The sequence below is a fragment of the Physeter macrocephalus genome, chromosome 12, assembly GCF_002837175.3.
Source record: "Physeter macrocephalus isolate SW-GA chromosome 12, ASM283717v5, whole genome shotgun sequence".
NCBI classification, from domain to species: Eukaryota; Metazoa; Chordata; class Mammalia; order Artiodactyla; family Physeteridae; genus Physeter; species Physeter macrocephalus.
Genome location: NC_041225.1, coordinates 83666895 through 83693511, shown reverse-complemented (window position 1 = coordinate 83693511; position 26617 = coordinate 83666895). Strand labels below are relative to the sequence as shown.

The window sequence follows — 26617 nt, the reverse complement described above, 5'->3', positions numbered from 1 at the left end:
AAAAAGCAAGTTCAAGAAAAATACATGCAATATGATAATTTATTATAAAGTTGAATATGAAACAATATATTATTCATGGGCATGTAAAAATATACAACAGTCATTAAAATGATAAATCCCACATTCAGGATAGTAATACCTCTGGTAAGGAAAGAGAAAGGGAGGGGGTTGGTCAATACCTGTATCATTTTATTTCATAAGCTTGGTGGTGGATAATGAGTGTTTACTATCCTTTTTTTGGTATGCTTTTGTTATACTTAGAATATTTAATATTTTAAAAAATTGTTGAGAGTGAGTAGCAAAGGCTGAACTGCAGTCCATGAGGAGCCATTCCGAGCCTATCAAAGGCAGCACTAAATCGAAGGCTCAAGTCCCCACACTGGAGGCCAAGAGGCTAGGAGGTGATGGACAGGCCTGATGTTGACCAATAGTGGTGTTTTTTATGGTTAGGCCACAGAAAATTTGTTGGTTGTGGCTATCTAGCTTTGAATATGAGAACTCTATCATCGTTTGACTCCACTATTTCTGAAGTTTGCCTTGCTGGATTCATCCAGACAAGAATGTTTCTGGACGCTCTTCTGTCAGATTTTATCCTTTATATATGTATGTGCCACATGAAGCATAGTAGGTGAGGAAGGGAAGTAACATTTCCTGAGTATCTATGCTGTGCCAGGGTTTCTGCTAGGCTCTTTCCACATATTAGTTCATGAAGTTTCTCAACAACACCATATGATGTTTGTCATCTTCATTATACATTTGAAAAAACAGATTCATAGAAGTGAAGAACATGCACATGCTGGTGGAGCCCAGATTAGAGCCCAGGCTGGTCCTGGTACAGAGTCTGTGCTGTCTCTACTACGTCTGTGGCATCCAAACTTGGTATAGGACAATGTACTGGACACAGACACAGAAGATGTGTGTGTGTATATGTATATATATAATTTATTTTTCCTGGGGCATAAATTGTACTCCAAAATTGGAGAAAGGACTCCACATGATTTTCATAAAAAATCAAGCATTGGTGTATTATAGAATAAAATACAAATGCACATGCATTTTTTTGTATTAGTAATTTTTTTAAAAAAATTTTATTGGAGTATAATTGCTTTATAGTGTTAGTTTCTACTGTACAGCAAAGTGATCAGCTATACGTATACATATATCCCCTGTTTTTTGCATTTCCTTCCCATTTAGGTCACTACAGAGCACTGAGTAGAGTTCCCTGTGCTATACAGTAGGTTCTCATTAGTTATCTATTTTATACATAGTATCCATAGTGTATATATGTCAATCCCTATCTCCCAATTCATCCCACCCCCCTTTCCCCCTTGGTATCCTTACCATTTTTCTCTACGTCTGTGTCTCTATTTCTGCTTTGTACATAAGATCGTCATTTGTAAGATGAAAGGATGTTGAAGAAAATTCTTGCTTTTGATGAGCCACTTCAAACTCTATCCTAGGACCCCAGGGCTATGCCCCAGGGTACTTTCTTCTACTAACAGGGGTCCTCCAGAGGGACAGTGTGAGAAACACTGGACCACACTCTACTCTCACACATCTCAGTCTGTTCCCAGACCTGCTGAATTGCTTCAAGGTGGGTTCTTTTTACCATCATTGAAATGCAATATGAGAAGCCCTTAGACAAACTTCCTCTAGAGACATTTCCTGTGTGCTCCTGCCTGGAGGAAGTCTTTCTAGAACCATTAGGCAAAGGAAACAACTTTTTACCTGACTTCATGCTAAAGCAGTCTTTTCTATCCATGCTCCTCTATACAGGAATAGACTGGCCAACGGTTAAAAACTTCAGAGAAGGGTGTGAGGCACGGAGAGCTGGGGACTCACTCTGAATTATTCTTGGCTATGCTGTGATGATTTGAGTGGGGTGTGTCCAGGAGGAGCGACGGCGGTTCCTCAGCTCTTTGTTAAGACCCGAACAACCACAAGTGTAACAACACCATTTACTATGTGCCTGGCATTGCTAATTCTTCCAACAGTTCTACGAGGTAGGGCTGATCATTATTATTTATTTTACAGATGAAGAAACAGAGGCACAGAGAGGTAAGGACCTTTCCCATGGACTCAGACCCCATGATATTCTCTCTCCATCAACAGGACAAGAGAATAAATAAATGCTCCCCTACATTTCTCCTAATTTTGCCATCAAATCTTCTTGTACCTGAATGAATAGTACTTTAAAATGGAATGAATCCAGAGGCTTTCAAGCACAAAGTATCTGAAAACTATTTTTCTCTCTTGTTATTTTTAAATTTAGAAAAAGCTTTTAGAACTATGTCTCTTGGTAATGACAGCCTGTATTCATTCTTCTCCAGGAATCAAGTGATGTGTTCAAAATATGTCATTTTCCCCTGTGATACTGATGGCAAAACCACACTCTTCAAACCAAACCAAAGGCAGACTGAGAGGGATAGAGAAGTGTGGTCTCTTGGTTTCCACTCAGCAGTTTGAGCCAAGCGTTCTTGGCTTTTACTTCAACTCCTTAAAACCAGTAAGCAAGATGCTTAACCTCTTAACCCCATCTGCAAAATACTGATCCTACTTCTGTACCTTTTTGCGAGGAGCATTTCCAAGCTGACGTCATTAAAAGGCCACAAAGATAAAACGTAGAGGGCACATGCTTTCAGGGAATTGCTTTCTGGAAGAAGTTAGAGGATTTGGGGTGGTGAGTTGTGTATGCTTAGGTTTGTTTTTAATTTAAAAGTGTATATAGTAGTAAAATTGTGGGAAACCCTATAGTACAGTGATTAGGAGTGTGGACATTGGGGCCATGGTTCCCAGGCTCAAATCCAGGTTCCTTCACTTTTATGGCAAGGAGGCTTTGAGCCTTCTCTGACTCAGTATCCCCATCTACATAAAACATAATAAATAATATAATTCCCATAACAACCTTACAAGGTAGGTATTATCATTTTCTCTTCTTATAGTTGAAAAAAGTATTCTAGGTTATTGGTACATAATAAACCATTAATAAAAGAACATATAAATTATATATATTTATATATACACAAATGCATATGTATTTATGCATTTGCACATATATATAGTGGTTGCTACCATTTAATTATTCCACAGATAAGAAACAAAAGACAGCAGCATGCATACAAATACAGTAAATTGGGTAAGCTATGTAACGTAGTAGGTAAAAACTCACTGGATTTAAAAATTTTAATTTTGTTAGTTAAAAAAAATTCTACTGTAATTGACTACTTATATGAATTTAGGCAAATAATTCAATCTCTCTGAGAATGATTTTCTTAGCAGTGAAGTGAGGCCAGTGGGTTGGATAAGACATATTAATTCTTTGACCCATAGTTGTTTCGTTATGCTTTGTTTTTTCCATCTTGCAAAGTTTAGAAGAAAGGTGAAACGTCCACTAAAAGTAGTGATCTGGGTCTACACTTTTTAACCTCCCCCTTTCTTTCGAAAATGCTGTAGAAACAGCTAAACAAGTAGGACAGGGGCAAATGTTTTTCATTGCCGGAAAATTGGTAAGGGGGCCATACATATGCCAGACACTTGGAAGAATTCCTGCAAGATGTAGAGCTGCTGAGATCAGGATGAGGGAAGGACCTACCAGCCTGGAACTCTGTGACCTGAGGAGAAAAGCCTGTGGGTGGTGGTAGGATAGGTTCTTAACACAGTGATCTAACATCTACAACTCACCATTTTCCTTTGGCATAAGCTTCCTCCTTACCTTGGATACACTACTAGGTCTCTACCTTTTTCAAGAAAAAACTACACTACATATAAATTTTCCCATCTTCTTTTCCTGTGATCTTCACATTTTCAACAAAAATTTGCAAGATCTCTGACAGAACTCATCCAAAATCCCATTCCTGACAAACCTAGTTGTTCCTCTTTTGAGTCACTCTATTAAGGAAAATTCTCATAAGATGGAAAGAAAGGACTAATTTAAGAAAGTTGAGAAAATTTCCCCTTTGAAGCAAACTCATATAAGAAACAGGAGAACACATAAAACAATTCTAATTCATATTCATGATAAAGATATATCATCTCTAACAAAATAACAGGGTGTGCCTCCCACAAACACAAGGAAAAATTCAGGATCAGAAAAATATTCATTGGGTTGAAAGATATTCATCAGTTAAAAAATACAATGGCACTAAAAACTATAAACCATTGATGAAAGAAATTAATGAAAGCATAAATAAATGGAAAGACAGCCTATGTTCATGGATCAGAAGACTTAATATTGTTAAGATGACAGTACTGCCCAAAATGATCTTCAGATTCAATGCAATCTCTGTCAAAATTCCAATGACAGAAACAGAAAAACTTATTCTAAAATTCATATGGAATCTCAAGGGAATCTAAATAGCCAAAACAATCTTGAAAAAGAACAAAAGTTGGGAGATTCACACTTTCTGATTTCAAAACTTGCTACAAAGCCACAGTAGTAGCATAAGGACAGATGTATAGACCAAAGGAATAGAATAGAGGGCCCAGAAATAAAACTTTGCATATATGGTCAAGTGATTTTCAACAAGGGTGCCAACCATTTAATGAGGGCAAAGACAGTGTTTTCAACAAATGATGCTGGGAAAATTGGATATCCATTTTCAATATAATGAAATTAGACCCTTATTTCAAACCATAAACAAAAATTAATTCAAGATGGATCAAGGACCTAAATGTAAGAGCTAAAACTATAAAACTCTTAGATAAAACAAAGGGGGAAAGTTTTATGACATTGGATTTGGCAATGATTTCTTGAAATATAAAGCCAAAAGTGCAAGGCAACAGAAGAAAAAAAATAGATAAATTGGATTCATCAAAATTAAACAATTTTGTGCATTAAAAGACACTATCAACAGAGTGAAAAGGTAACCCACAGAATGGGAGAAAATATTTGTAAATCATATATTTAATAAGGGATTAATATCCAGAATATGTAAAGAACTCTTAGAACTTAATAACAATTAAAAAAAAACCCAACTAAAAAATGGACAAAGGTCTTGAACAGACATTTCTCCAAAGAAGATATACGAATGTGCCAATAAGCACATGAAAAGATGCTCAACATCACTAATCATTAGGGAAATACAAATTAAAACTACAGTGAGATACTATATCATACCCATTGGGATGGCTGTTATAAAGGAAAAAAAAAACCAACAGATTAAATGGATTAAAAACTTGAATGTAAGACCTGAAACCATAAAACTCCTAGAAGAAAACACAGGCAGTATGCTCTTTGCCATTGGTCTTAGCAATATCTTTCTGAGCATGTATCCTCAGGCAAAGGAAACAAAAACAAAAATCAACAAATGGGACGACATCAAACTAAAAAGCTTCATATCTGTAAGGGGTTATTATACAAAATACATAAAGAATTCATACAACTCAACAACAAAAAAACCAAACAATCCAATTTCAAAATGGGCAGAGGACCTGAATAGACATTTTTCCAAAGAAAACATACAGGTAGCTAACAGGCACATGAAGAGATGTTCAACATCACTAATTATCAGGGAACTGCAAATGAAAACCATAATGAAATATTATGTCATGCCTGTTAGAATGGCTATTATCAAAAAGGCGAGAGAAAAAAAGTGTTGGAAAGGAGGCAGAGAAAAGGGAACCCTCATACACTGTTGATGGGAATGTAAATCGTGCAGCCACTAATGGAAAACAGTATGAAGTTTCCTCAAAAAATTAAGAAAAGAACTACCATATGATCCAGCTATTCAACTTCTGGGTATTTATCTGAAGAATATGAAAACACTAATTAGAAAAGACATATGTACACCTATATTCATCATAGCATTATTTATAATAGCCAATAAATGGAAACAACCTAAGTGCCTGTCAATGGGTGAATGGACACACACACACAATGGAATACTACTCAGCCATAAAAAGAAGAAATCTTGCCATTTGCAACAACATGGATGGACTTTGAGGGTATTACGTTAAGTGACATAAGTCAGATGGGGAAAGACAAATACTGTATGATTTCACTCATATGTGGAATCTGAATGCCAAACAGAAAACCAAAATAAGTGAATACACCAAACCAAACAAAAACAAACACATAGATACAGAGAACAGAGTAGTTGTCAGAGGGGAAGGTGTTGGGGGGCAGTGTGAAATGGGTAGAGGGTCAACTATGGTGATGAATAGAAACTAAATTTTTAGCGGTGAGCATGCTGTAGTGTACACAGAAGTAGAAATATATGTTGTACACATGAAACTTATATAATGTTATAAAGCAATGTTACCTCAATTAAAAAAAAACCAGAAAATCATAAGTATCAATAAGGATGTGGAGAAATTGGAATCCCTATGCATTGTTGGTAGGACTGTAAAATGGTGCAGCCACTGTGGAAAACTGTATGATGGTTCCTCAAAAAATTAAACACAGAATTACTATATAATCCATCAGTTCCACTTCTAGTGTATGCCCCAAAGAATTGAAACCAGGGACTTGAACAGATATTTACACACTAATGTTCATAGCAGCATTATTCACAACAGCCAAAAGATGGAAACAACTCAACCATCCATTGACAGATAAATGAATAAGCAAACTGCGGTATATACATACAATGGAATATTATTCTGGCCTTAAAAATGAATGAAATTCTGATACATGCTACAATATGGATGGACCTTGAAGACATGTTAAGTGAAATAAGCCAGACAAAAGGACAAAAATTATATGATTCCACTTATATGAAGTACCTAGAACAGGCAAAATGATAGAGATATATGGTAGAATAGAGGTTGCCAGGGACAGGGGAGAGTTTCAGTTTGGGATGATGAAAAAGTCTTGGAGATGGATAGTGGTGATGGCTGCACAACTTACTGCCACCACACTGTATGCTTAAAAATGGTTAAAGTGTTAAGATTTATGGTATGTATATTTTACCACAATTTTTTAAAAAAGCAATGGAAACAGTGAACAGTAAGGCGAATGCTGCAAAAACAAAAACAAAACAACTTAAATTGGTGAATGACTGAACCAGAATGAAACATTCTCCAAGAACTCAAAGAAAAATGGTAGACATTAAAAAATTGTACTTATAATAGAGTATAAAAGAGATTTGGGGTAGATTCAAGAACCCAATGAACAGACAGAAGAAAAGTAATAATAAAAGAAATAATAGAAAAAAATTCCTAAGCCAAAGAAGTTTATTAAATTGTCAGATGGAATGGCTCAAGTCCTATACAAAGTATTATACAAAGTTAATGGATGGCCTTGGGCCAAAATATACTCTCTTGACTTTTTTTTTTAATTCCAAAGACAAAGAAAAAAATTTTTTACAAGCATTCAAGAGGGGAAAACAAAGGAGAAATGTACTAAATTGGAATCTCTCCTTTTTCTATATGTGATATAGAACAGAATGCATGCAAGTTGACATTGTATCACTGTCCCTAGTAAATTTAGGGGAAAAGATAGTCAGGATATAAGAAATTTATAATTAAACTTCAATTAAAATATTTACCTGAAGGTGAATAACAACAATTCTCAAATAAGTTGGACTTAGAAAGCTTAATATTCACATACCCCTCAGAAAAATTTTACCTGAAAAAAGACTCAGCTAACTGAGAAATTTTAAAAATAAATTTTAAAAAAACTTCAAATACTGGAAAGGAAATATGTATAAGTGTGTGTATGTGTATACACTTATGAAACATAATGCAAATATTTCTTAATAAATTGAGCAAGGAGAAAAATCAATATTATTTAATTCTTGCCATTATAAAGATAAGCATCCATTGGGAACTGTTACTAGCATAAGAATTAAATTATACTCTTTCAAATTATACTTTTCAAATAAATGGTGGAATATTAAAATATCAAGCAAGGGTAAAAGCTAAATGGGTGGGCAAAGACATAGTAAGAAAATATAAAAAAATTTTAAGTTTATAATATTTTTGGACAAAGGACTTAAAAAGCATTAAAGATGATAAAGTTTACTTTACATTGATTAGAAATATATTCCATAATAAAAACACATGTGAGCTAAATAATACAGTGTAAATGATAAGGCAATGTATTGAAAATTCAAACAGTCATGGTGGAAAGTTTGAAAATATCTCTCTGTCTTCACAGATCAAGTAAACAAAAATATAAAATATTTAATAAATTTAATCAATATATTCTTATATAAAACTTTTTATTCATCAATGTATACATATTTTCTAACATCCATGAATGATAAGTAAAATTTATTCCTATATTAGGCCACCAACAAAAATTAATAAATTTAAAAAGTAGAAATTATATAAACCACATTTTCTGAAAAAATGCAATGACTCTAGAAATTGAGAAAAATATAAAAAACCAAAAATCATGTGGAAATTGTGAAATATTTTATAAATAATTTAATATCAAATCTAAAATTATAAACTATTTAGAAATTAACAATAATGAGAACAGTACATGTTGGAGCATATGAGATTCAATAAGGATGAGATTTAGAGTATAACTTATATTCATAATAGCTTTTATTATTAAACGAGAAATAAAATATAATGAATTTCAATTCATAAAAGATGAAATAAAAGATAAGCCAAAGGAAGGAATTAATAATAGTAAAAGAATAAAGTAATATATCATAAAACAAAACAATTATACGAAAGAAAACTGATGAATAAATCTAAGAGAGAACCCATTGAGTAATTTGAATGGGGCAATAAGAGACAAAAATACTTTACATGAATGTTGGAAAAGGGATATAACCACAGATACAGAAGAGATTTTGAAAATTAAAAAGGTATGTTATAAAATTAAAATATCAACACACTGGTAATTTCTACCACTTCTCAAGGTGGTAAATATGATAATAACAATAGTCATACAAGATTTTGAGATAACTGTCAAATAACTTCTTTAATAATGGTTTAGGCTTAGTTGGCTTTCCTCTGATATGTATTAAACCTTGAACAAACTTACACTGTCTGTATTATTTTAGATATTCCATAGCACATGAAAAGATTGCCAATTCATTTTTCTAAACTTGTGCAATCCTTATTGCAAGCCTGACAAAGATAGTATAAAATGAAACTCTTGAATATTCTTAATATTAAATATTAATAAATGATATATTTAGGTTTATATTAAATCAAATCCAGAAATATAATAAAAAAGCAAACCATGATGAATAAAATTTATTTCAGGAATTTAAGGTTAGTTTCACATCAGGAAATTTTTTGATTTGAAATTTTCACATAGACAGGGCAAAGGAAATAAAAGAAAGATATAATTATTTTTTTATGACAAAAGGGCATTTAATGAAACTAACATTTCAGATAAAAATGTTTTAATAAACTTGCAGTTGAGGAATCATTCCTTAATATCGTAGATAAAAAACTCTATGAAGTCAATATCCAATAAAGTACATAATTGTGAAACACAAGTTCCAATAAAGTTTGAAAATTTTAGCCAAAGTAATAAGATACCCAAGAAGACACACCATATACAAAAATAAGCTCAAAATGGTTTAAAGACCTAATTAACATAACACCATTAAACTCCTAGAAGAGAACATAGGCAAAACATTCTCAGACATAAATCATACCAATGTTTTCTATGATCAATCTCCCAAGGTAGATTAAATAAAACCAAAAATAAACAGATGGGACCTAATCAAACTTAAAAGCTTTTGCACACTGAAGGAAACCATCAACAAACTGAAAAGAAAACCTAAGGAATGGGAGAAAATATTTGCAAACGATGCTACTGACAAGGGGTTAATATGCAAAATATACCAATAGCTCATACAACTCAATATCAAAAAAACAAGCAACCTAAGATACCTGAGACGGTATAAAAGACATAAATATTAGAAAAGAGGGCAGAAGTTAACATTAATTATAAATAATATAACCATCTTACTAGAAAACCACTCCAAAATTAACTGGAAAAATATTAGAATTAATATAATGTTTCACTAAAATGATGGGATAAGAAATAAATCTACAAAGCAATAATTTCCCCCAAGCCAGTATTTCTTAACTGTTCAGGGGGCATAGGCCTGTTCTGTTGCAAATTACAATCTCCCTGGTTTGCAAATTTTTAAAAATAATTTTATGGAGTTCAATAAAAGCCCATGGATCCCAAATTATAGGTTAATTGCTTTATAGTGAACAATAGTTTAGAAAATACAACAGAAAAAAAATTCATTCACAATGGAAGCAAAACTTTAAAATGTCTAGGAATAAACTTAGTGAACACTGTATGAGACTGAGCTGAAGAAAATATCAAAACCTCATTGGGGGATGTAAAAGAGAAGTGATATATCCTTAAATAAGAAAATCAGGGCTTCCCTGGTGGCGCAGTGGTTGAGAGTCCGCCTGCCGATGCAGAGGACACGGGTTCGTGCCCCGGTCTGGGAAGATCCCATATGCCGGCGGAGCGGCTGAGCCCGTGAGCCATGGCCGCTGAGCCTGTGCGTCCGGAGCCTGCGCTCCGCAACGGGAGAGGCCACAACAGTGAGAGGCCCGCGCGTACCGCAAAAAAAAAAGAAAATCAATATAGTAACAATGTAACACCAGTCTACGAAAAAGTTTAACTTTTCAAATTGGTAGTAAACGATTATCCAGTAAATGGTGTTGGAAAAACTGCCTAAACACTTGGAGAAAAAAGATGGATCTTGGCTTCATACCTTACATAGGATTAATTCTAGAAGTAATAAACTAAATGTAAGAAAAAAATTATAAAAAGTACTGTAAGTAAAGGTAGTCATAAAAAGGACAATAGCAGCCCAATCACAATTATGAATACTGATGTTAAATTTCTGAATAAAATATAGAAAACAGCATTCAGTTCTATATCAAAATAATAATATATCACAACCAAGTGTAACCAGATATTCATATGGCCCAATATTAAAATATCTTTTGTAATGCATTTCTCTGTATTAGTAGGTCAAAGGAAAAATATGACTTCAATAGATACCAAAAATGCATTTGATTAAACTGAATATCTATTCCTGTTTTCTTTTAAAGAAAGAGTTGGACTTCCTTGACATGATCTCATTTCCAAATGATGAAACATTTGAAGTATTTTGATTAAGATCAGGAAAAAGACTATCCAAGGAGTTTTTAGGGAATCATGTGCAATAGTTAACACTAAAATAATTTATTCTATTAGTACTTAAATTAACATTAATCCTTTATTATGCTAATGAGGAAACCTAAAAAACTTATGATTTTTCAATCGTTTTGCAAATTGATGAAGCTAAGAAATGTTGAAAGAGCAACATGATATGATGCAAAGCCCATGAGTTGGACTGAATCCAGAATCCATAATAAGAATACCAGTTCTGCCATTTTTATTCTTTGATCTTAGCAAGTTATCTAAGCTCTCTGAATCTCAGTGTCCTTATCTGTAGAACTGAAGCAATAGCAGGCTTGCTATAGGCTACCTCTTCTGTGGATTATAATAAAAAGTCTGGACAAAATGAAAAAAGCAAACACAATAAAACTCTGAAAAGCAAAAAATGCAGGTGGATCGGAGAGTTAAAACCTGGAGAAATAACCCATACAAGGATGAATTCCAAATTTTTTTTCTTCATTTCCCTCGTGGCTTTAATTTGAGGGTAGGCCTCAGTCACATGGCAGTAGCCTGGGATGTCGCCTAAAAGCTAAGAAAGCCACCATATTTCTGGCCCTTGGGAAAAGTGGCCCCTGTGGTTCAAAGAATGTGGAGGAAATCCCATTTCTATTTCTCTCTTATGACTCTTGGCTTTGCCCCAGGGGTGGCCTCAGTACAAAACTGCATGCAGCAATGTGGTGACCAAAACTCCAAGAGAAACCCCATTTTTCTTGCTAGAAGACTTGGAGGGCAGGGGCCTCATTGAGAAAATCAGTGTGTGGGGAATCCTGGAGAGGAGAGAGCTGGTGAAGGGGATCCCTCTACTTCTGTGTATGAAGCTGTATAACTCCCAGGCTCATCTCTGAACTGCATACCTGCAGGAGACACCCAAAGCAGCTTAGCAAAGACTTTGAAAACTGAACCAAAATCAAAACCAGAGAAGACAAGATAGAACCTGTGATCTGAACCTAGCCAGGGTGATTGCCTACTAAAGCAAACAAACAAACAAATCAACATTCTCTATAGGATTTGAATACAACTCGAGTCTCAACAACATGATATTAACAACTTTTAGAATATAATCTAAAATTGCTTGACATACAAATCACCTAGAAAATGTGACCCATTCTCAGGAGAGCAGACAATTAAGATGCCAATCCTGAGCTATTGGAATTATCAGTTATAATAACTGAAGTTATTATATAATAGGAGTTATAATAACGATAATCTATGAGGTAAAGGTAACACACTTGAATTAAATGGAAAGATAGAAGTTCTCAGCAGAGAAATAAAAATTTTAAAAAGAACCAAGTAGATATGTTAGGACTGAAAAACACAATATCTGTAATAAGAAATTCAGTAGATGAGCTAAACAGCAGAATGGAGATGACAGAGGAAAAGAGTCAGTTAACATGAAGACAGAACAATAGAAACGATCTGGTATAAAGAACAGAACGAAAATTGCAAAAAAAAAAATTGAACAGAACTTCAGGGACATGTGGAATAACATCAAAAGGTCTAACGTGTGTCACTGGGGTCTCAGAAGGAGAGGGGAAAATGATCAGTGCAGAAGAATTATTTGAAAAATAATGGCCACAGATCCACACAATTTGGTGAAAGACATAAATTTCTAGATTCAAGAAGCTCAGCAAAGCCAAATTAGGATAAACTCAAAAAGCAAACAGAAAAAAAAAAAAAGTGTGCCAGACACATCATAATCAAACTGCTGAGAACTAAAGATAGAGAAAAAAATCTTGACAGCAGTTAGTGAAAAATGACACTTTACATATGAAACAATAAATCAAATGACCACAAAGACCACATTAGAAATTGAAGTAATAATGGTTATATGGGAATAAATAAATGCTATGTAAAGTGCTTAGCAGATAAAAGACACAAATGGCAGAGGTATCATTAGTCTAACTGTAATTCCTCTACTACATCTCAACACAATATAATTGTTTTCCATTCTGTTTCTTCAACCTTCCCATGGTTTCCCCTGTGTGGATCTGATCCCGAGAACTGAATACAAATGTACTTTTTTTTTTTTTTTTTTTGTGGTACGCGGGCCTCTCACTGTTGTGGCCTCTCACATTGCAGAGCACAGCCTCCGGACGCACAGGCTCAGCGGCCATGGCTCACGGGCCCAGCCGCTCTGCGGTATGTGGGATCTTCCCGGACCGGGGCACGAACCCGTGTCCCCCATAGTTCCCTGTGCTATACAGTAGGACCTTGTTGTTTATCCATTCTATATATCATAGTTTGCATCTGCTCATCCCAAATCATTCAGCCTTTAGCAAGGTATTTCTGGCTGTTGTTTGATGCATATTCATCCCTTAATTATTAAATGCTGCTTCCAGCAAAGTAGAGATTCCAATCCCAGTCTTCTCCTTGGCATGGGATACTAGGAGTAGTGAAGTTAAGGTACAAAAAACTAGATTCAAAGTAGGATTCAGATGACTAATTTGAACTAGCATAACCAAAATGGGTCTGAAAGACACGATGTTCTACTAGTGTTTATAAATCTGTGACTTCCCTCCACCTCTCCAACTTCCCAGAGGCTGTGAGCAGTAACACACAAAATATCCACAGGGGATGTGTGAACTTGGTCTCTTGCCAAACTCTTAGGCGCAGAGCGAGTGGAATCAGCATGAAGCAGCACTAGGCAGCCTTGGGTTGTAGGAGGATGTGAAGAATGGGTGAGAAAGGAGTTTTCTCTGAAGAAAAGACATCTCTGCAAATTATGACTGAGATATTATCATATATAAAGACTGAGAGAGATTAGGAATCTTGCATGTAGTCCATAGGCTAGAGACATTGTCTCAGAGCTTCTTAAAATCCTTGACCCTATAGGAGAAGGGTGAGGACATTGTTAACTGCTCGGAGAGAAAGGATGGAAAGGATGATGCAATATATTAAAAATAGTCAGACTTCCTCTGTCTGACTCTCAAAGAGAACCACGGTAGAAGGACGTTGAGACTCGATCAAGAGTGAAAAGATTTAGATGTAGCTGTCGTTATTGCCTGTTTCATAGAGATCCTTATGAGGATAATTATGAGAAAATTATGACAATAAATATTACAGAAATTATGACACACAGTTGGATGGGCCATAAACCTTATTCTTGTACACATTTTTCTTGCTCGTAATTTTAGGATCATTATGAAGCAGCTTGGAAAAGATTGTGTACCAATATTTTGATAACCTGTATTATAAGTTCTGTGATGTCTTTTTTCTTGCATCTCTTTTCTACCTTAATGCAGGTAACTTATAAGGAATCTATGTAGCTTGCATTTGAATGACTTGAATATACTTTAGTTCCACTTTGATTTGACACAAAGAAGCACTAATAGGTCTCAGGTATTGCCTGTTTTATGAGCCTGAAGTCCACGGTAAGAAGAAACCCAATATCAAGAATTTGAAACAAATTAGCTTGTGTGGAAGGAATGTAAAGAAAACTTTGGGTGGCTTGGCCAGAGCATTGTTAGAACAGCGTGTTGAATTGTAAAAAAAATATTTGATATTGTTTCAGTTTTCAGTAGCAAATAAATGTGTGTATAGAGGATCTTTAAAAAAAAAAATCCTTGGCCAATACTGAAGGGAAGTCACACAGGCTTCTTGGGCTTCATGAGTCTCTGTTTAACAGCAGGTGGAGTGGAAAGAATGTGCAGCCTGCATCTAAAGTGGATTCTGCTTGGTATCCTTAGGAACATGACAAGTCCTCGGTTTCTCCTTCTGTTAATAAGGAATAAGAAACCCTTGTTTTTAAAATGGGGTTTCAGTGCATCTCACATGGCATGCGTGCATATAATAGATACTGCTGAAGGAGTAACAGGATTTGAAAACTTCCATACGGTACAGAGTGCTCTTTTTGTTACAGATGGGGAACAAAGACATGGAAAAAATGGGGACTAGCTCGTATGTGCTGTGTGAGTGCCAATTCCAGAAAACCTTCCTCCATCCTGTTAGTCCTATTCTCATTTCTAGAAGAATCGCACAGAATAAAGTCTTCCTGCCCTCCCTGTACTTGCCATCCTTCCCTTCCTTTCCCCAACATGTCCACATAAGTCGGCCAATAGTCCCACGTGTGCCCCGCCCTGGGGCCTCTCTCATGTGGACCATACCACTTTTTAAAAAGTGGACATGGGCTTCCCTGGTGGCGCAGTGGTTGCGCGTCCGCCTGCCGATGCAGGGGAACCGGGTTCGCGCCCCGGTCTGGGAGGATCCCACATGCCGCGGAGCGGCTGGGCCCATGAGCCATGGCCGCTGAGCCTGCGCGTCCGGAGCCTGTGCTCCGCAACGGGAGAGGCCACAACAGAGGGAGGCCCGCATACCACAAAAAAAAAAAAAAAAAAAAAAAAGTGGACAAAGCATCATTAACTCAGGAAAAGTGTCATCTCCAATATACCATCCTAACTGTGAATAAATGACGTGTCTCTGTTACTGCTAATTTTCATCTGCAAGTGGTAAAACCCCAACTAATGTTTTTGTTAAGCTAGGCCTAACTAATCCTTTTCTGTCAACAACATTTTCCCATACCTGATTCAAATTTCTTTTAATTTTGTAGTGCCATAAACCCTTCCTTTCTATCCGCTGCCTTAGTCATTATGGATGCTAATATTTCAAGTTCTTACTTCTCTCATAGCACACTTATTATATCTCTGAACACTTAATCCACAAAAGAAATCTAATTTAAATAAGAGAAAATATATTCCCTCAAGAATTTGGTTTGCTAACATTTTGCTCCAAGTTAGCAGACTGAGTCACCAATCAAAGGTAAGATTTACCTTAACCTGATTTAGTCATTTATAAAATTTCACTGACATAAGGAAATTCTATCAAAGTTATCACAGAGTAAATTAACAGATGGGTCAATGCACAAAGTTCAAGGCATAAGTCAAAAGAGAGAACTATTCAATTAAAATCACTGCCAGGTCAAAGCTGGCAGTGGGGCACAAATATCAGAACTACTCAAGAAAAGATGGGTTTTGTAATGATAGGGATGGGGAACATCCTTACCTGTCTTCCGTTAGCTTCATTAGGGTTGTTCCTTGAGTAGAGAAGACAATAAAGGACATTCTTAGCTGTGGACTGGAAAGGAAAAGCAATTCTATTAGGGCAGAAAGAGAGACTGTGGAATGCCATTCCCTTCCAGGCTTCCCCGCTCTTCTTCTCTTTACATTACGGCTGCCAGAGCTGCCAACCTTCAACCCAAAGGGCACCTTCACAGCTGGTGTTGCAAGTAGTCAGCCAGCAGCTGACCTGAAGCTGTGGACCAAAGAGAAGACCCACTTTGACCTCCTGGAGGCTGCTTCTGATTTGACCACCACTCAGTGAGTGTGGGTCACAAGTAAGAAAGCTAAGATTCATCACTTTCCCCTGCTCTGTCTGAAGTGTGCCCCTAGAAGACTGGTTTGCATGCTGTCTATAAAAATCAGGATCCCAACAGACAACATTTGATAGTGCCTCCACTGTAGTCTGGTGTATCCTCTACTGACCAGGGTGTCTCAGGCAATGGCAGCTTGATGCCATTAGCCATTAAGATTATACAGTTCATTTTACTCTGAAAGTAGGATCACCATCAACTTTTCATTTCTATTTGGCTTCCCAAGGAGGTTACCCTATGAGGAAAGCATGTGCTGATGGACCACAAGACTATCTATTCTACTTGGTAGTTAAACTTCTCATGATTAATGAATACATCGGCATGGTTTTTATATGGCGTACTTGGGAGCTTTGCCAATGTGAAATCCATACTCTGAGAGATAGATGAACTCTCAGCTGAGGACAAACATGTTTTTCAGTCTGCAAGATAGACTGTCAGACTACAGTGGATTCACCACTAGAATGCCATCCTTTGGGGCTCTCTCTAAGTAGCCAGATGGTTCACGCTTCATAGCATCAACCTATTTCTTCATGATGCAGTAACCTCCCATACCTGACCTGGCTCCAAATCTTATATTTCCCACTTCCTAAAATGTTTCCCCAAACCTTCCCCCTTTTCCTGACAATAGTCATTGTTTCCTAGCTGGTGACCTTGCCTATCATCATTCCTTGCACCAATTCATTCCTCACACTGCTTCCAGGATTATTTTCCTAAAATATAAATCAGATCTTGTCACTCATCTGCTATCAAACCTCCAATGGCTCCTAATGCATCCAAGATAAAGTCTACATCCATTACCGTATGTCTGATGCATCTTCGGAAACCCTTTAGCATGGTGTGTAATACTTGGCAGGAGCCCAAGCAACACCTGGTGAATTGAAATTGGCCTTTTGGAAAAGACCTGGGTTCCCTGTCCACGGCACCATGCTGCCTTTTACTACCTCACTAGTGCTGGGCCAGGAGGACACCACATCAGAAATGATAATAAAAATCATAATTATCATGATAATATAATAATGGCCAACCTTATCAAGTACTTACTATGTGCCAAGCACTACTGTAAGTGATTTGCATGTATTATTTCATTAAACTTGTGACAACTTTATGAGATCATTACTATTATTATTCCTATTTTCCACGAAAGGAAACTAAAATAATTTTCCCAAAGTCACACAGTGGGAGAGTGGTAGACCTAGGGCTTAAAACCAAGCATTCTGATTCTAGAACTTGGGCTCTTAGCCACTATGTTATACTGCCTCCCTTATATAGAGTTAAGCTCTGGAAAGAATGAATTTGAAATGCAGGAAATGTAGGTCTCCAAGGGGTAATTGGTATATGAATCTGGGCTGGAGATATAATTTGGGAGTTCTCAGCATACTGATGTGAGTAAAATTGTTCAGAGTATCAGCAGGGAGAAGGGAAGGGAGCCAAACCAGGACCAAAACCAACATTTAAAGGCCTGGCTCCGGGCAGGGGATGAAAGGAGAGCCTGAAGCCAGCGGAGGAGAGAATTTTAAGGAGAGATAAATCTGAATCCAGTGAAGCTCCTCCATCCAGCAGAACAAGCACTGCATGGCTCTCAATGGATTTGTTCTCTAGGGCATCACTTAGGGAATTTGGTGAGAGCAAGCAGGCCCAGGGTGGGGATGAAGGCCAGATGGGAGTGGGTTAAAGAATGAATGAGAAGTAAGGATATGGAGATGGTGAGTCTTTAAAGATATTTGAGTGAGAAACTGGTAAAGATTAAGGTGGCATCTATAGGAAGACATGATCAGGAAATTCATTGTTTTTTTTCAGATGAGGTTATGTCTATTGATAGTGGAAATGGAGCCAGAGAAAAATACAAGAGAGAAACAAAGACCTGGGAGATACTGGAGACAATGGGGAAAAATGGACTAAAATGGAAGGACAGGCTTTAAAGAGGAGGGATACTTGAATCTCAGAGACGATGGGAAGGGCATGCATCCATCTTTTAAGAGGAGGATTGGAATAGGAGGTAATCCCTTGCTTGCTGTTCTCTGGGCACTTGGTGAAATAGGAGGTGAAGTTCTTTGCTGAGAGTGATGGGTGTGAGGTTCAGGATGGGGGCTTCAGGAAAATGGTGAAAAGTTATATTACTGATTGAGCAGGTATCGTGTGTCAGGAACTACTGTAGGTCCTGGGACTGAAGCAGGCAACAAAAGACAGACCCTCCTCTTGGAGTCTGTGTGGCAGTAGTGTCTTGGTGCCACACCTTGAGGAGGGTCCATAGCCAAAGAGGGCCAGAGGAGACAATTAAAGGAAAGTGCCTCATGGTCTAGATTAAGCCATGTTAACTGCTCTGGTCCTCAGTTTCTTTGTCTATAAAACGAAGAGGACTGGATTAAGTGCTCTCTTAGTTCCCCCAACTCCTACCTCTAACGTCTTTGAATCTAAAATAGCAAAGTGTCTGGAGTTTCTGAAGGAACTGGGGAAGAGAAGTGTCACGTGCTCACTCTTAGCCAGGTGCTGGGCTAGTTGCTTTGCACACTTAGTCAGGTGCTGGGCTAGTTGCTTTGCACACGTTTTCTCGTATAATTTTCACATGCAAACTAGGGTTCAACCAAGGTAAGTAAATTGCTATGGTTGCCCAACGGAGCTTGGATGAAAATCCACATCTGCCTAACTTCAAAGCCTTTTCCAGGAGACTCCTCTGCTTTAGAGGGAACAGAAAATCATTAGAGGAAAGAGAGACATAGCAGATACTCTCAAGTGTCTGGAGGCAGATTTGTTTTATATCACTCCAGATGGATGAGAGTGTAGGAAAGGACATTATGGGTCAATGACAAAAAAGACTCTTATGGAAACTGGAATTATCCAACTATTGGGTTGTTTGCCTCAAAAGGCAGCAGTTTCTCACCAGAGCTATTTAAGTTGGGGGTTAGTGAATGCCTCAGAGGATAGCTTGGGAAGTTGTTCCTTTCAATTCTAAGCTTGTACAATTCTCTTAACTTTTCTTTTAATACCATCCAAGTATTTGCTTCTCTTCTTTTCCTCTACTTTTCCCACCTGTCTCCCAGCCTCTGTTTTCTCCCTTCATCTGGGTGTAGATGCTTCCTGCTGTAGTTGCCAATTTTTAGCATGACAGAGAGGACACCTCTTAACCCTCTCCCTCCAATCAAGCAGGTGGGTACATGTTGAGACCAGTAAGTGAATTTGCAGGGAACACATTTGTGATGACCCTGGTTTCAGAGGACAACTTGTCTTCTGAGATTAAAAAAAAAAACATATTCAAAGAGGAAGTATATGGTTACTCACATCAGCTGGAAGACTCTACAGAGGCCATCAAGCAGGGTTGGAGCTGCTTTCAAATTTACAATGATCAGAACAATTTCACCAAAGACCTTGACAACTGGCTTCAAGCATATCCATTAATGCTATCACAGTTGTGTTGTCCTTTGGAGGTCGCACACAAGGAGGGTGAAACGACCTCCTTTCTTTTACTAGTGGGTGTCTATACTTATTGGAAAGTGGGACCTCCAAGGCCCCTGCAATGTGTATAGTGACAATGTTCAAAACTGCATTGTCCTTCCTTGGAAAGTGGTGTCAAGAATGCTCAGAGGATTCTACCTGATAAGGCATATAGCCAGGCTGGCCAACCATGGTGGCTTGCCCAGGACTGAGGAGAGTTCCCAAGATGTGAAACTTTCAGTGCTAAAACCGAGAAAGTCCTGGGCAAACTGGGATGAGTTGGTTATCTTACACCCTACAGCCTCTACACATGGGTCCAGCCAGAATGAGCCAATTGCCCCAGCATGATGCACCGTGAAAGAAAATGTTAACGATCCTTCTAGAAGGATATTATTTGACAAGAGACGGAGAAAGTTAAAATGTTGGTCTTATAACCAAATCAGGGTCCTCTTGAAAACACGAAGCCAAAAGTTATTCTAATATGTGGCAAAGATGAAAACAAAGTCAAGTCTCTGTTATACGATCTGAGAGTCTACCTTTGTCAAAAAGCATCCCCGAAGTGGTTATTAATTAGTAGAACAGCAAACAGGCGGTTTTACTCATGACAGAGAACTACTCATTATGTTTCTCACCTGATGAATTTATGAGCCAACTGTTCCACGAAGTAATAGATTTCATTCCAGTGGTGCAGCACACTTCCTGATCTAGGAAAATAAAACAGATGTGACTTAATCAGGTGTTCATTTGTCTTTACCTTGTGTCATATAGTCTATTATTTTACTTTTGACCTATCCTCTAACTGGGCTCATTATCTGAAATTTCCATAACTTTGGAAATTATTTAAAAGGATGCTTAGACTTAATGTTAGAATTCTGAGAAATTTTGGTAAAGAACTCCCTTCACTCCACCTCCTACTCCTTCCCACCCCATTCCACACACTCATACGCTAAAAACAAAACAAAACAAAAGAAAACAAAAAACCCTGGGCCCAACCAGATTTACAGTTTAGCTTCAAATCTTTAAGAAACAGTTATTTTTGTGCTCTTTAAATTATTGCTCTGATTAGAGAAGAAAAATGATTACAATTCATTTAAATGAAATTAGCACAAACTAGATGCCCAAATAGACAAAGATAAACAAATCCCCCTCCTCAAAAAAGAAGAGTCCAAATTCATTGGTAAATACAGATTCAAAAATCTGTAAATAAAATATTAGCAAAATGAATCCAGCAGGAATCCAAAAGAATATTAATTAATTAATTGGTATTTATTTCAGGAATGTATTGCTAGTTCAACATTTAAGGATATCTAATGTAACTAGTCATACTAATAAATAAAAGAAGAAAAATGATACAGCCTTTCTTTAATAAAAAGGGGCAAACTTTACTGAAAAAAGAGGGAAACTTTCTCTAAGACAGATGGGATCATAGCATTTTAGATTTGGAAGGGGGCTTCTTTATTTCCCAAGGTTGACTTCTGTTTCACTGATACGACTTACTACTGCTTCAGTTCAGCTTCTAAGTATTTTTCATACTGCTCGTACTTCAGTCTGTTGCATTGACTTCATAGTAAGTTTTTCTATTCTAACCCACTCTTCTGTAGCTTTGATGTTCTTTCCTTTCACTTAAGGATATGTTTCAGCTGAGTCTTGCATTTCTGCCTGTCATTCTAATAATTCTTGAGGTTAGAGTTTGCTCCTTTGACTCTGATATTTTGTACTGCAAACATTTTCCACTGTTTTCAGATTACTTTTATTTTTTATGCACTCATTTATCTTAATTTTAACTTCTAGAGAGTTACTATTATTTTGTCTTTGTTTCAGACTATTTTATAGATATTTAAGATGAATTTGGGCAAAGTAGATTTTAGGCCTTCCTTTTCATGATGCAATATCTTTAGGAATTCTCATTCTGGTTGAGTGTATTCCATCTCTATGAGGAAAATTTATTTTCTTCTGCCCCATATCCAGAAATGATATGTCTGTCTGATCTGAGCAGAAGTGATACAATATGTTATGGTCATGTGCTGAAAGATTCTGTATCATAAGGATATCTCATGTTCCTCAAGTTAATCTATAACTTCAATTCTAGGAAAAATTCTGAAAGGAAGTTTTGTTAAACTCAAAAACTGACTCCAAAAATGAAATGAAGTTTACAGTTCTAAAAGTAATCAAGGCAATAATGAAAAAGAACAAAGTTGGAAAGTTTGCCCTATCACATATAGTGGCCCTATGTGTATGATACAGAACAGTAGAAGGAATGGAGTAAAATGGAGAGCCCACACCTCGATGTATGTGAGGTCTCTCTATACAGTGAAAGTGGTGATTCAAACTGGGGAGGGAGAATGAACCCTTCCATAAGTGATGCTGTGACAAGGGATTTATAGTTGGAAACAACCAATCAGATCACTATCTCATACCAAATGTCACCCTGGATGTATTAAAACCTAATGGGAAAAACACAACTTTCAATCCACTGAGTGAATTATAGAAGGAGATTTTTATGTCATCATGTTAGTGAAGGGTTTCTTCAACCAGATACAAAAAGTAGGAATTGTTTTTTAAGAAAAGAATAATTTTGACTATCTGAAGGGTCTAAAATTCTGGATGACAAAAGATACCATAAACAAAGACAAGAAGAGAGTGAGAGGGACTTCCCTGGTGGCCCAGTGGTTAAGAATCCGCCTTCCAGTACAGGGGACGTGGGTTCGATCCCTCATGGGGGAACTAACATCCCACAAGCCGCGGGGCAACTGAACCTCTCTAGTGCACTGCCACTAGACAGAAGCCCGCGCAGCCACAATGAAAGATCCTGCATGCCGCAACTAAGACCCGACACAGCCAAATAAAAAAAAAATTAAAAAAAAAGAAAGAAAAGGAGTGAGAGAAGATGTCTGCAACAAATAAAAAAGGCAAAAGATTACTGTCCAGGACATGTAAATAGTTGGTACAAGTGAATATTAACAAGGCAAACGATAGAAAAATAGACAAAGGATCAGAACAGGCAATCCCCTGAAGGATGGTTAAGTCAGCATTTGAAAAAACATTCAACTCTTCTGATAAATATAGAAAAGCTTTTTTAAACAATTGTTTGGGGAAGAGCAAGCAGTTTCAGAGGGCAGCAGCATAAAGCCCACAGGGTAGAGGGGTGAGGAGTTGGGGAGATGGGGAAAAGGATAAGGGAGAGAAGGGGGCAGGGGCTCTTTTATTAAAAAATAAACCTTTTCCGGGCTTCCCTGGTGGCGCAGTGGTTGAGAGTCCGCCTGCCGATGCAAGGGACGCGGGTTCGTGCCCCGGTCCGGGAAGATCCCACGTGCCGCGGAGCGGCTGGGCCCGTGAGCCATGGCCGCTGGGCCTGCGCGTCGGGGCCTGTGCTCCGCAACGGGAGAGGCCACAACAGTGAGAGGCCGGCATACCGAAAATAAATAAGTAAATAAATAAATAAACCTTTTCCAATAAACTTTTCTATTCCAGTTTCTCAGCCTTTATACATTCCATCTGCTTGGGACACGCAGTGTCCACACTGGCAGACTCCTACTCATTCTGTAAGACGCAACTTGGTCTCTGCCTGTTGCCTTTGACCAACACAGATGGGGCTCATTGCTCCTGCCCCAAGCTCTCAGGGCACCGTGTACATCTCTCAGTCACCATCCTCTGATACTGGGTTGCAATCACTTTTTTTTCTAGCTCCCCTTGTGCGGGTCTTAAGGATATTTGCCTCTCCAGCATCTACCTGTTTGTTGGATGGAAGGAAGAAGGGCATGGGGAGAAGTCTCTATTGCTCATGGATGCCTCCTGATCTTTTGCCAGCTGGACAGCACCTCTTCCGGTCTCATTTGGATGAACACCCTGGGCCTGAGACTCAGACGGCTCCAGCCAATTCCTGTGATCCTATGTGGACCTGAGGAGCCTTCCCAGATGGGTCAAGGATTCTAGAGCACAGCTCCTTGGTGAATGGGCCTACCTAATCATCAGCAGTAGACGTCTGAGCTTAATGCGAGCTGGGGGTCTCCCAAAAGCTCACCAGAACAGCATATCCCAGCCCTGCGCTTTTAAAGCTTTGAAAAGCCTTTTATTAGAATCCCAGCCATCCTCCTGGACAAGCTTCCGTTGTATATTTCAAATCTCAAAGACTGGTCCTGGCTCCTCTTCTTCAGCTATGGGGTAGATGCTCTGGTCCTGGGGATCCTAGTGAGGGTCTGGCAGATCTGGTCCAATGCTGTATATGTGCTTCAGAAGAGGCACTATGTGACTGCTAGACCAGTTATAATTCTACAACTCCTTTCCACTGGAATCAAGAGATTTCCTTGAACACTGATTGTCTGTGCCCACTTCTGAAATACAAGGCTGTGTTTTGGTCCATATCACCCAAACAAGTACTATGTGAAATTTTGGTTCCTGAGGGGTAGGGTAAGACACCTATGATTAGAGAGGAATCTCCACAGCTCCTCTATTCCAGGTTTGATTTTCCCATTGGTAGAGAAGTCCTATAGTGAGGGAATTAAACTGGGAGGGGAGGTAAAGTATAGGTGAAACAGGGACTTGAACTAGAATTGGGGGTCTGTTTTTGGCTGTCTGCTAAAGGAGCAGGGGTTTCGAGTAAATCCTTTTTGAGTTTATTTCTTTGTTTTCAAGGATTGGCCACAAATCATTTGCGTTCCTTTACTTATTAAAAAGGGTCACCCAATGTTAATTTACATTTTCTTTTGGCTTAAAACATTTCATTTTCACTATTCTTCTGTCTGACTGACATGTAAAATTTAGACAATATTGGTATTCATCTGATTTCTTGATGCTAGATATAGGGAAAGATCCAAGAAATATCCTGGAGTGTTCAGAAAAGTCTAAAGCTATCTGGAACACTTTCTTGCCAATTGACAGGTGCTCTATTTTCTCAGGAAGAAAATAAAATGAGGTCCTTAAGATAAAATGAGAGGGAAGGAGATATTGACAGGTTCGCTTCTCCCATCCCACCTCTACTAATAATTGTCCTGTTACTGTTGATGTTTGTTGTTTCATATTTACACATGACCATTCTTTACACAATTATATAAGCCTGGACCAAAATATACCCTCTTTGTGATACGCTTGAGATGTACATAGCCTATTCCCTCAAGCACTGAGGGTAAACATAACCTTCTAAGATTCTGGGAACAAAACTGGTTTCGTCTTTTCTTGGGTTACCATGGGACCCCAAGGGGCCTCAGCTACGAAAGTGGCAGAGGAATATGGGGTTATGTAGACCTGCACCTTGGAATCCTTCTATAGTCCTCATGACTGAGCTTCTTAACCCACACGTGCACGTTCTGTCCTACCCCAAGATCAAATCACCTCTTAGAGAAGGAAAGAGTCCCGTGGCAGCTGCTTCTGGTTTTAGCATGGAGGTGAGGATGTTGGATGTCCCCAGGAGCAAGGGGCTTGCCTGACTGGTGCCGTGGTCCTCTCCCCTGCCTCACCACCACCCATTGACCACAGATGGACTCCTAACTCTGAACTCTTAACTACTTCATCCATGGGGGATCTGGAAACTACCCACTAAAACTTGAACCAGACTCCTGCCCTTCTCTCATGGGGATAGATATGCTGGATCCTTAATTTTGCTTGGACTTTCTGTTAAAACGTGCATGTCTTACCCACACTTTGCCTTGTAAACTGATTTTCTGGTTTGGAATCTGATCTAGTAGCTACTCCCAGAATAATCAACCCAGGATGGTGTGTCCATGTTCAGACCTTGGCTTCTTTTCAACCCTGAGGACCTAAGTGGACTCCTGGTCATAGCCAGGAGAAGTAGGGTGTTGGGTGGGGAAGTGGCAGCTTCTCTCCACCTTATAATGTGTAAAATATCTCATTTATCATGCCAACCTGTTTAAGAATTACTGATCTTAAAATCCCAGCTATGGAGCCCCAATGTTCTCTTTAGTAATGGCTCACCCAGCCATTGTTACCAAAGCCCCAGGGTGGAAATAAAAACTCCTTTCTAGCCCATATATAAGTATTACTGGGAAAGAGTCCATTGAACTCTGCTGTGGATTGTTTTGTCTTGGTTTTTTTTTTTTTAATTGCTTTTAACACACAATTGCTGACTAACTATAGTCAAAGAGTTGAAATATCCATGTTTTAGAAGTCAGTGGATGTGAAATGTCCCAGATATTTGACTCAATTAAATCCTAACTCAAATGCAATTCTAGCCCCTGAAGATTTCCATGGGCCAACTGGGTATCAAGATGGTGTGGAGGATTCAGGCTCTTCTTGGGATTTCATGCCTTGGTTCCACAAGTATAAATCTCAGCAAAATTTGGTATTCAAGTAGCCTCCCAGGAATTCTGCTTCCCTACAGCCCTACAGAGTTCTGTGCTTAAAGATTCAATCAATACACCCGGGTCCACTCAATATCAGAGTCAACCCCTCTTCACACCACCTCCTGACTTGGCTTTGAGAAGGGCTCCCCAGACCATCAAGAGGCAAAGCCACCAGTCCCATGAGAAGGCAACTACTGGGAGAAGCTCCAGAGTTCCTTAGCTATTTTTGTTTTTCTACGCCCTCTCCAGTGTCTGGAACATGATAAGAAGTCAATACCTTTTGTGACAGTGCATTCACTGTGTGTTCCCAGTGAGGGGTTTTGCGTGAAACCTCGCATGGCCCTCAGATTATTGCTCAGTTATTTCCAAGGGTTTGATATGCAAAGGGTAAGAGCAAAATAAGAAACCCTGAGTCTCATTTTG

At 38.1% G+C, this 26617-nt stretch overlaps 1 protein-coding gene across 6 annotated transcripts in view; it reads right to left on the bottom strand.

Annotated features, from left to right (window-relative positions):
* The window catches only part of ANTXR1 (ANTXR cell adhesion molecule 1), a 249725-nt gene that overhangs the window by 200299 nt on the left and 22809 nt on the right, over positions 1 to 26617 (bottom strand). For all 6 annotated transcript variants that reach the window (XM_028496612.1, XM_007126731.4, XM_007126732.4 and 3 more), the window contains exons 2-3: positions 20531 to 20602; positions 16103 to 16174 (exon numbers count right to left, since the gene is read on the bottom strand). In XM_028496612.1, the coding sequence (XP_028352413.1) occupies positions 16103 to 16174; positions 20531 to 20602 (144 nt within the window). The remainder of the gene's footprint in view (positions 1 to 16102; positions 16175 to 20530; positions 20603 to 26617) is intronic.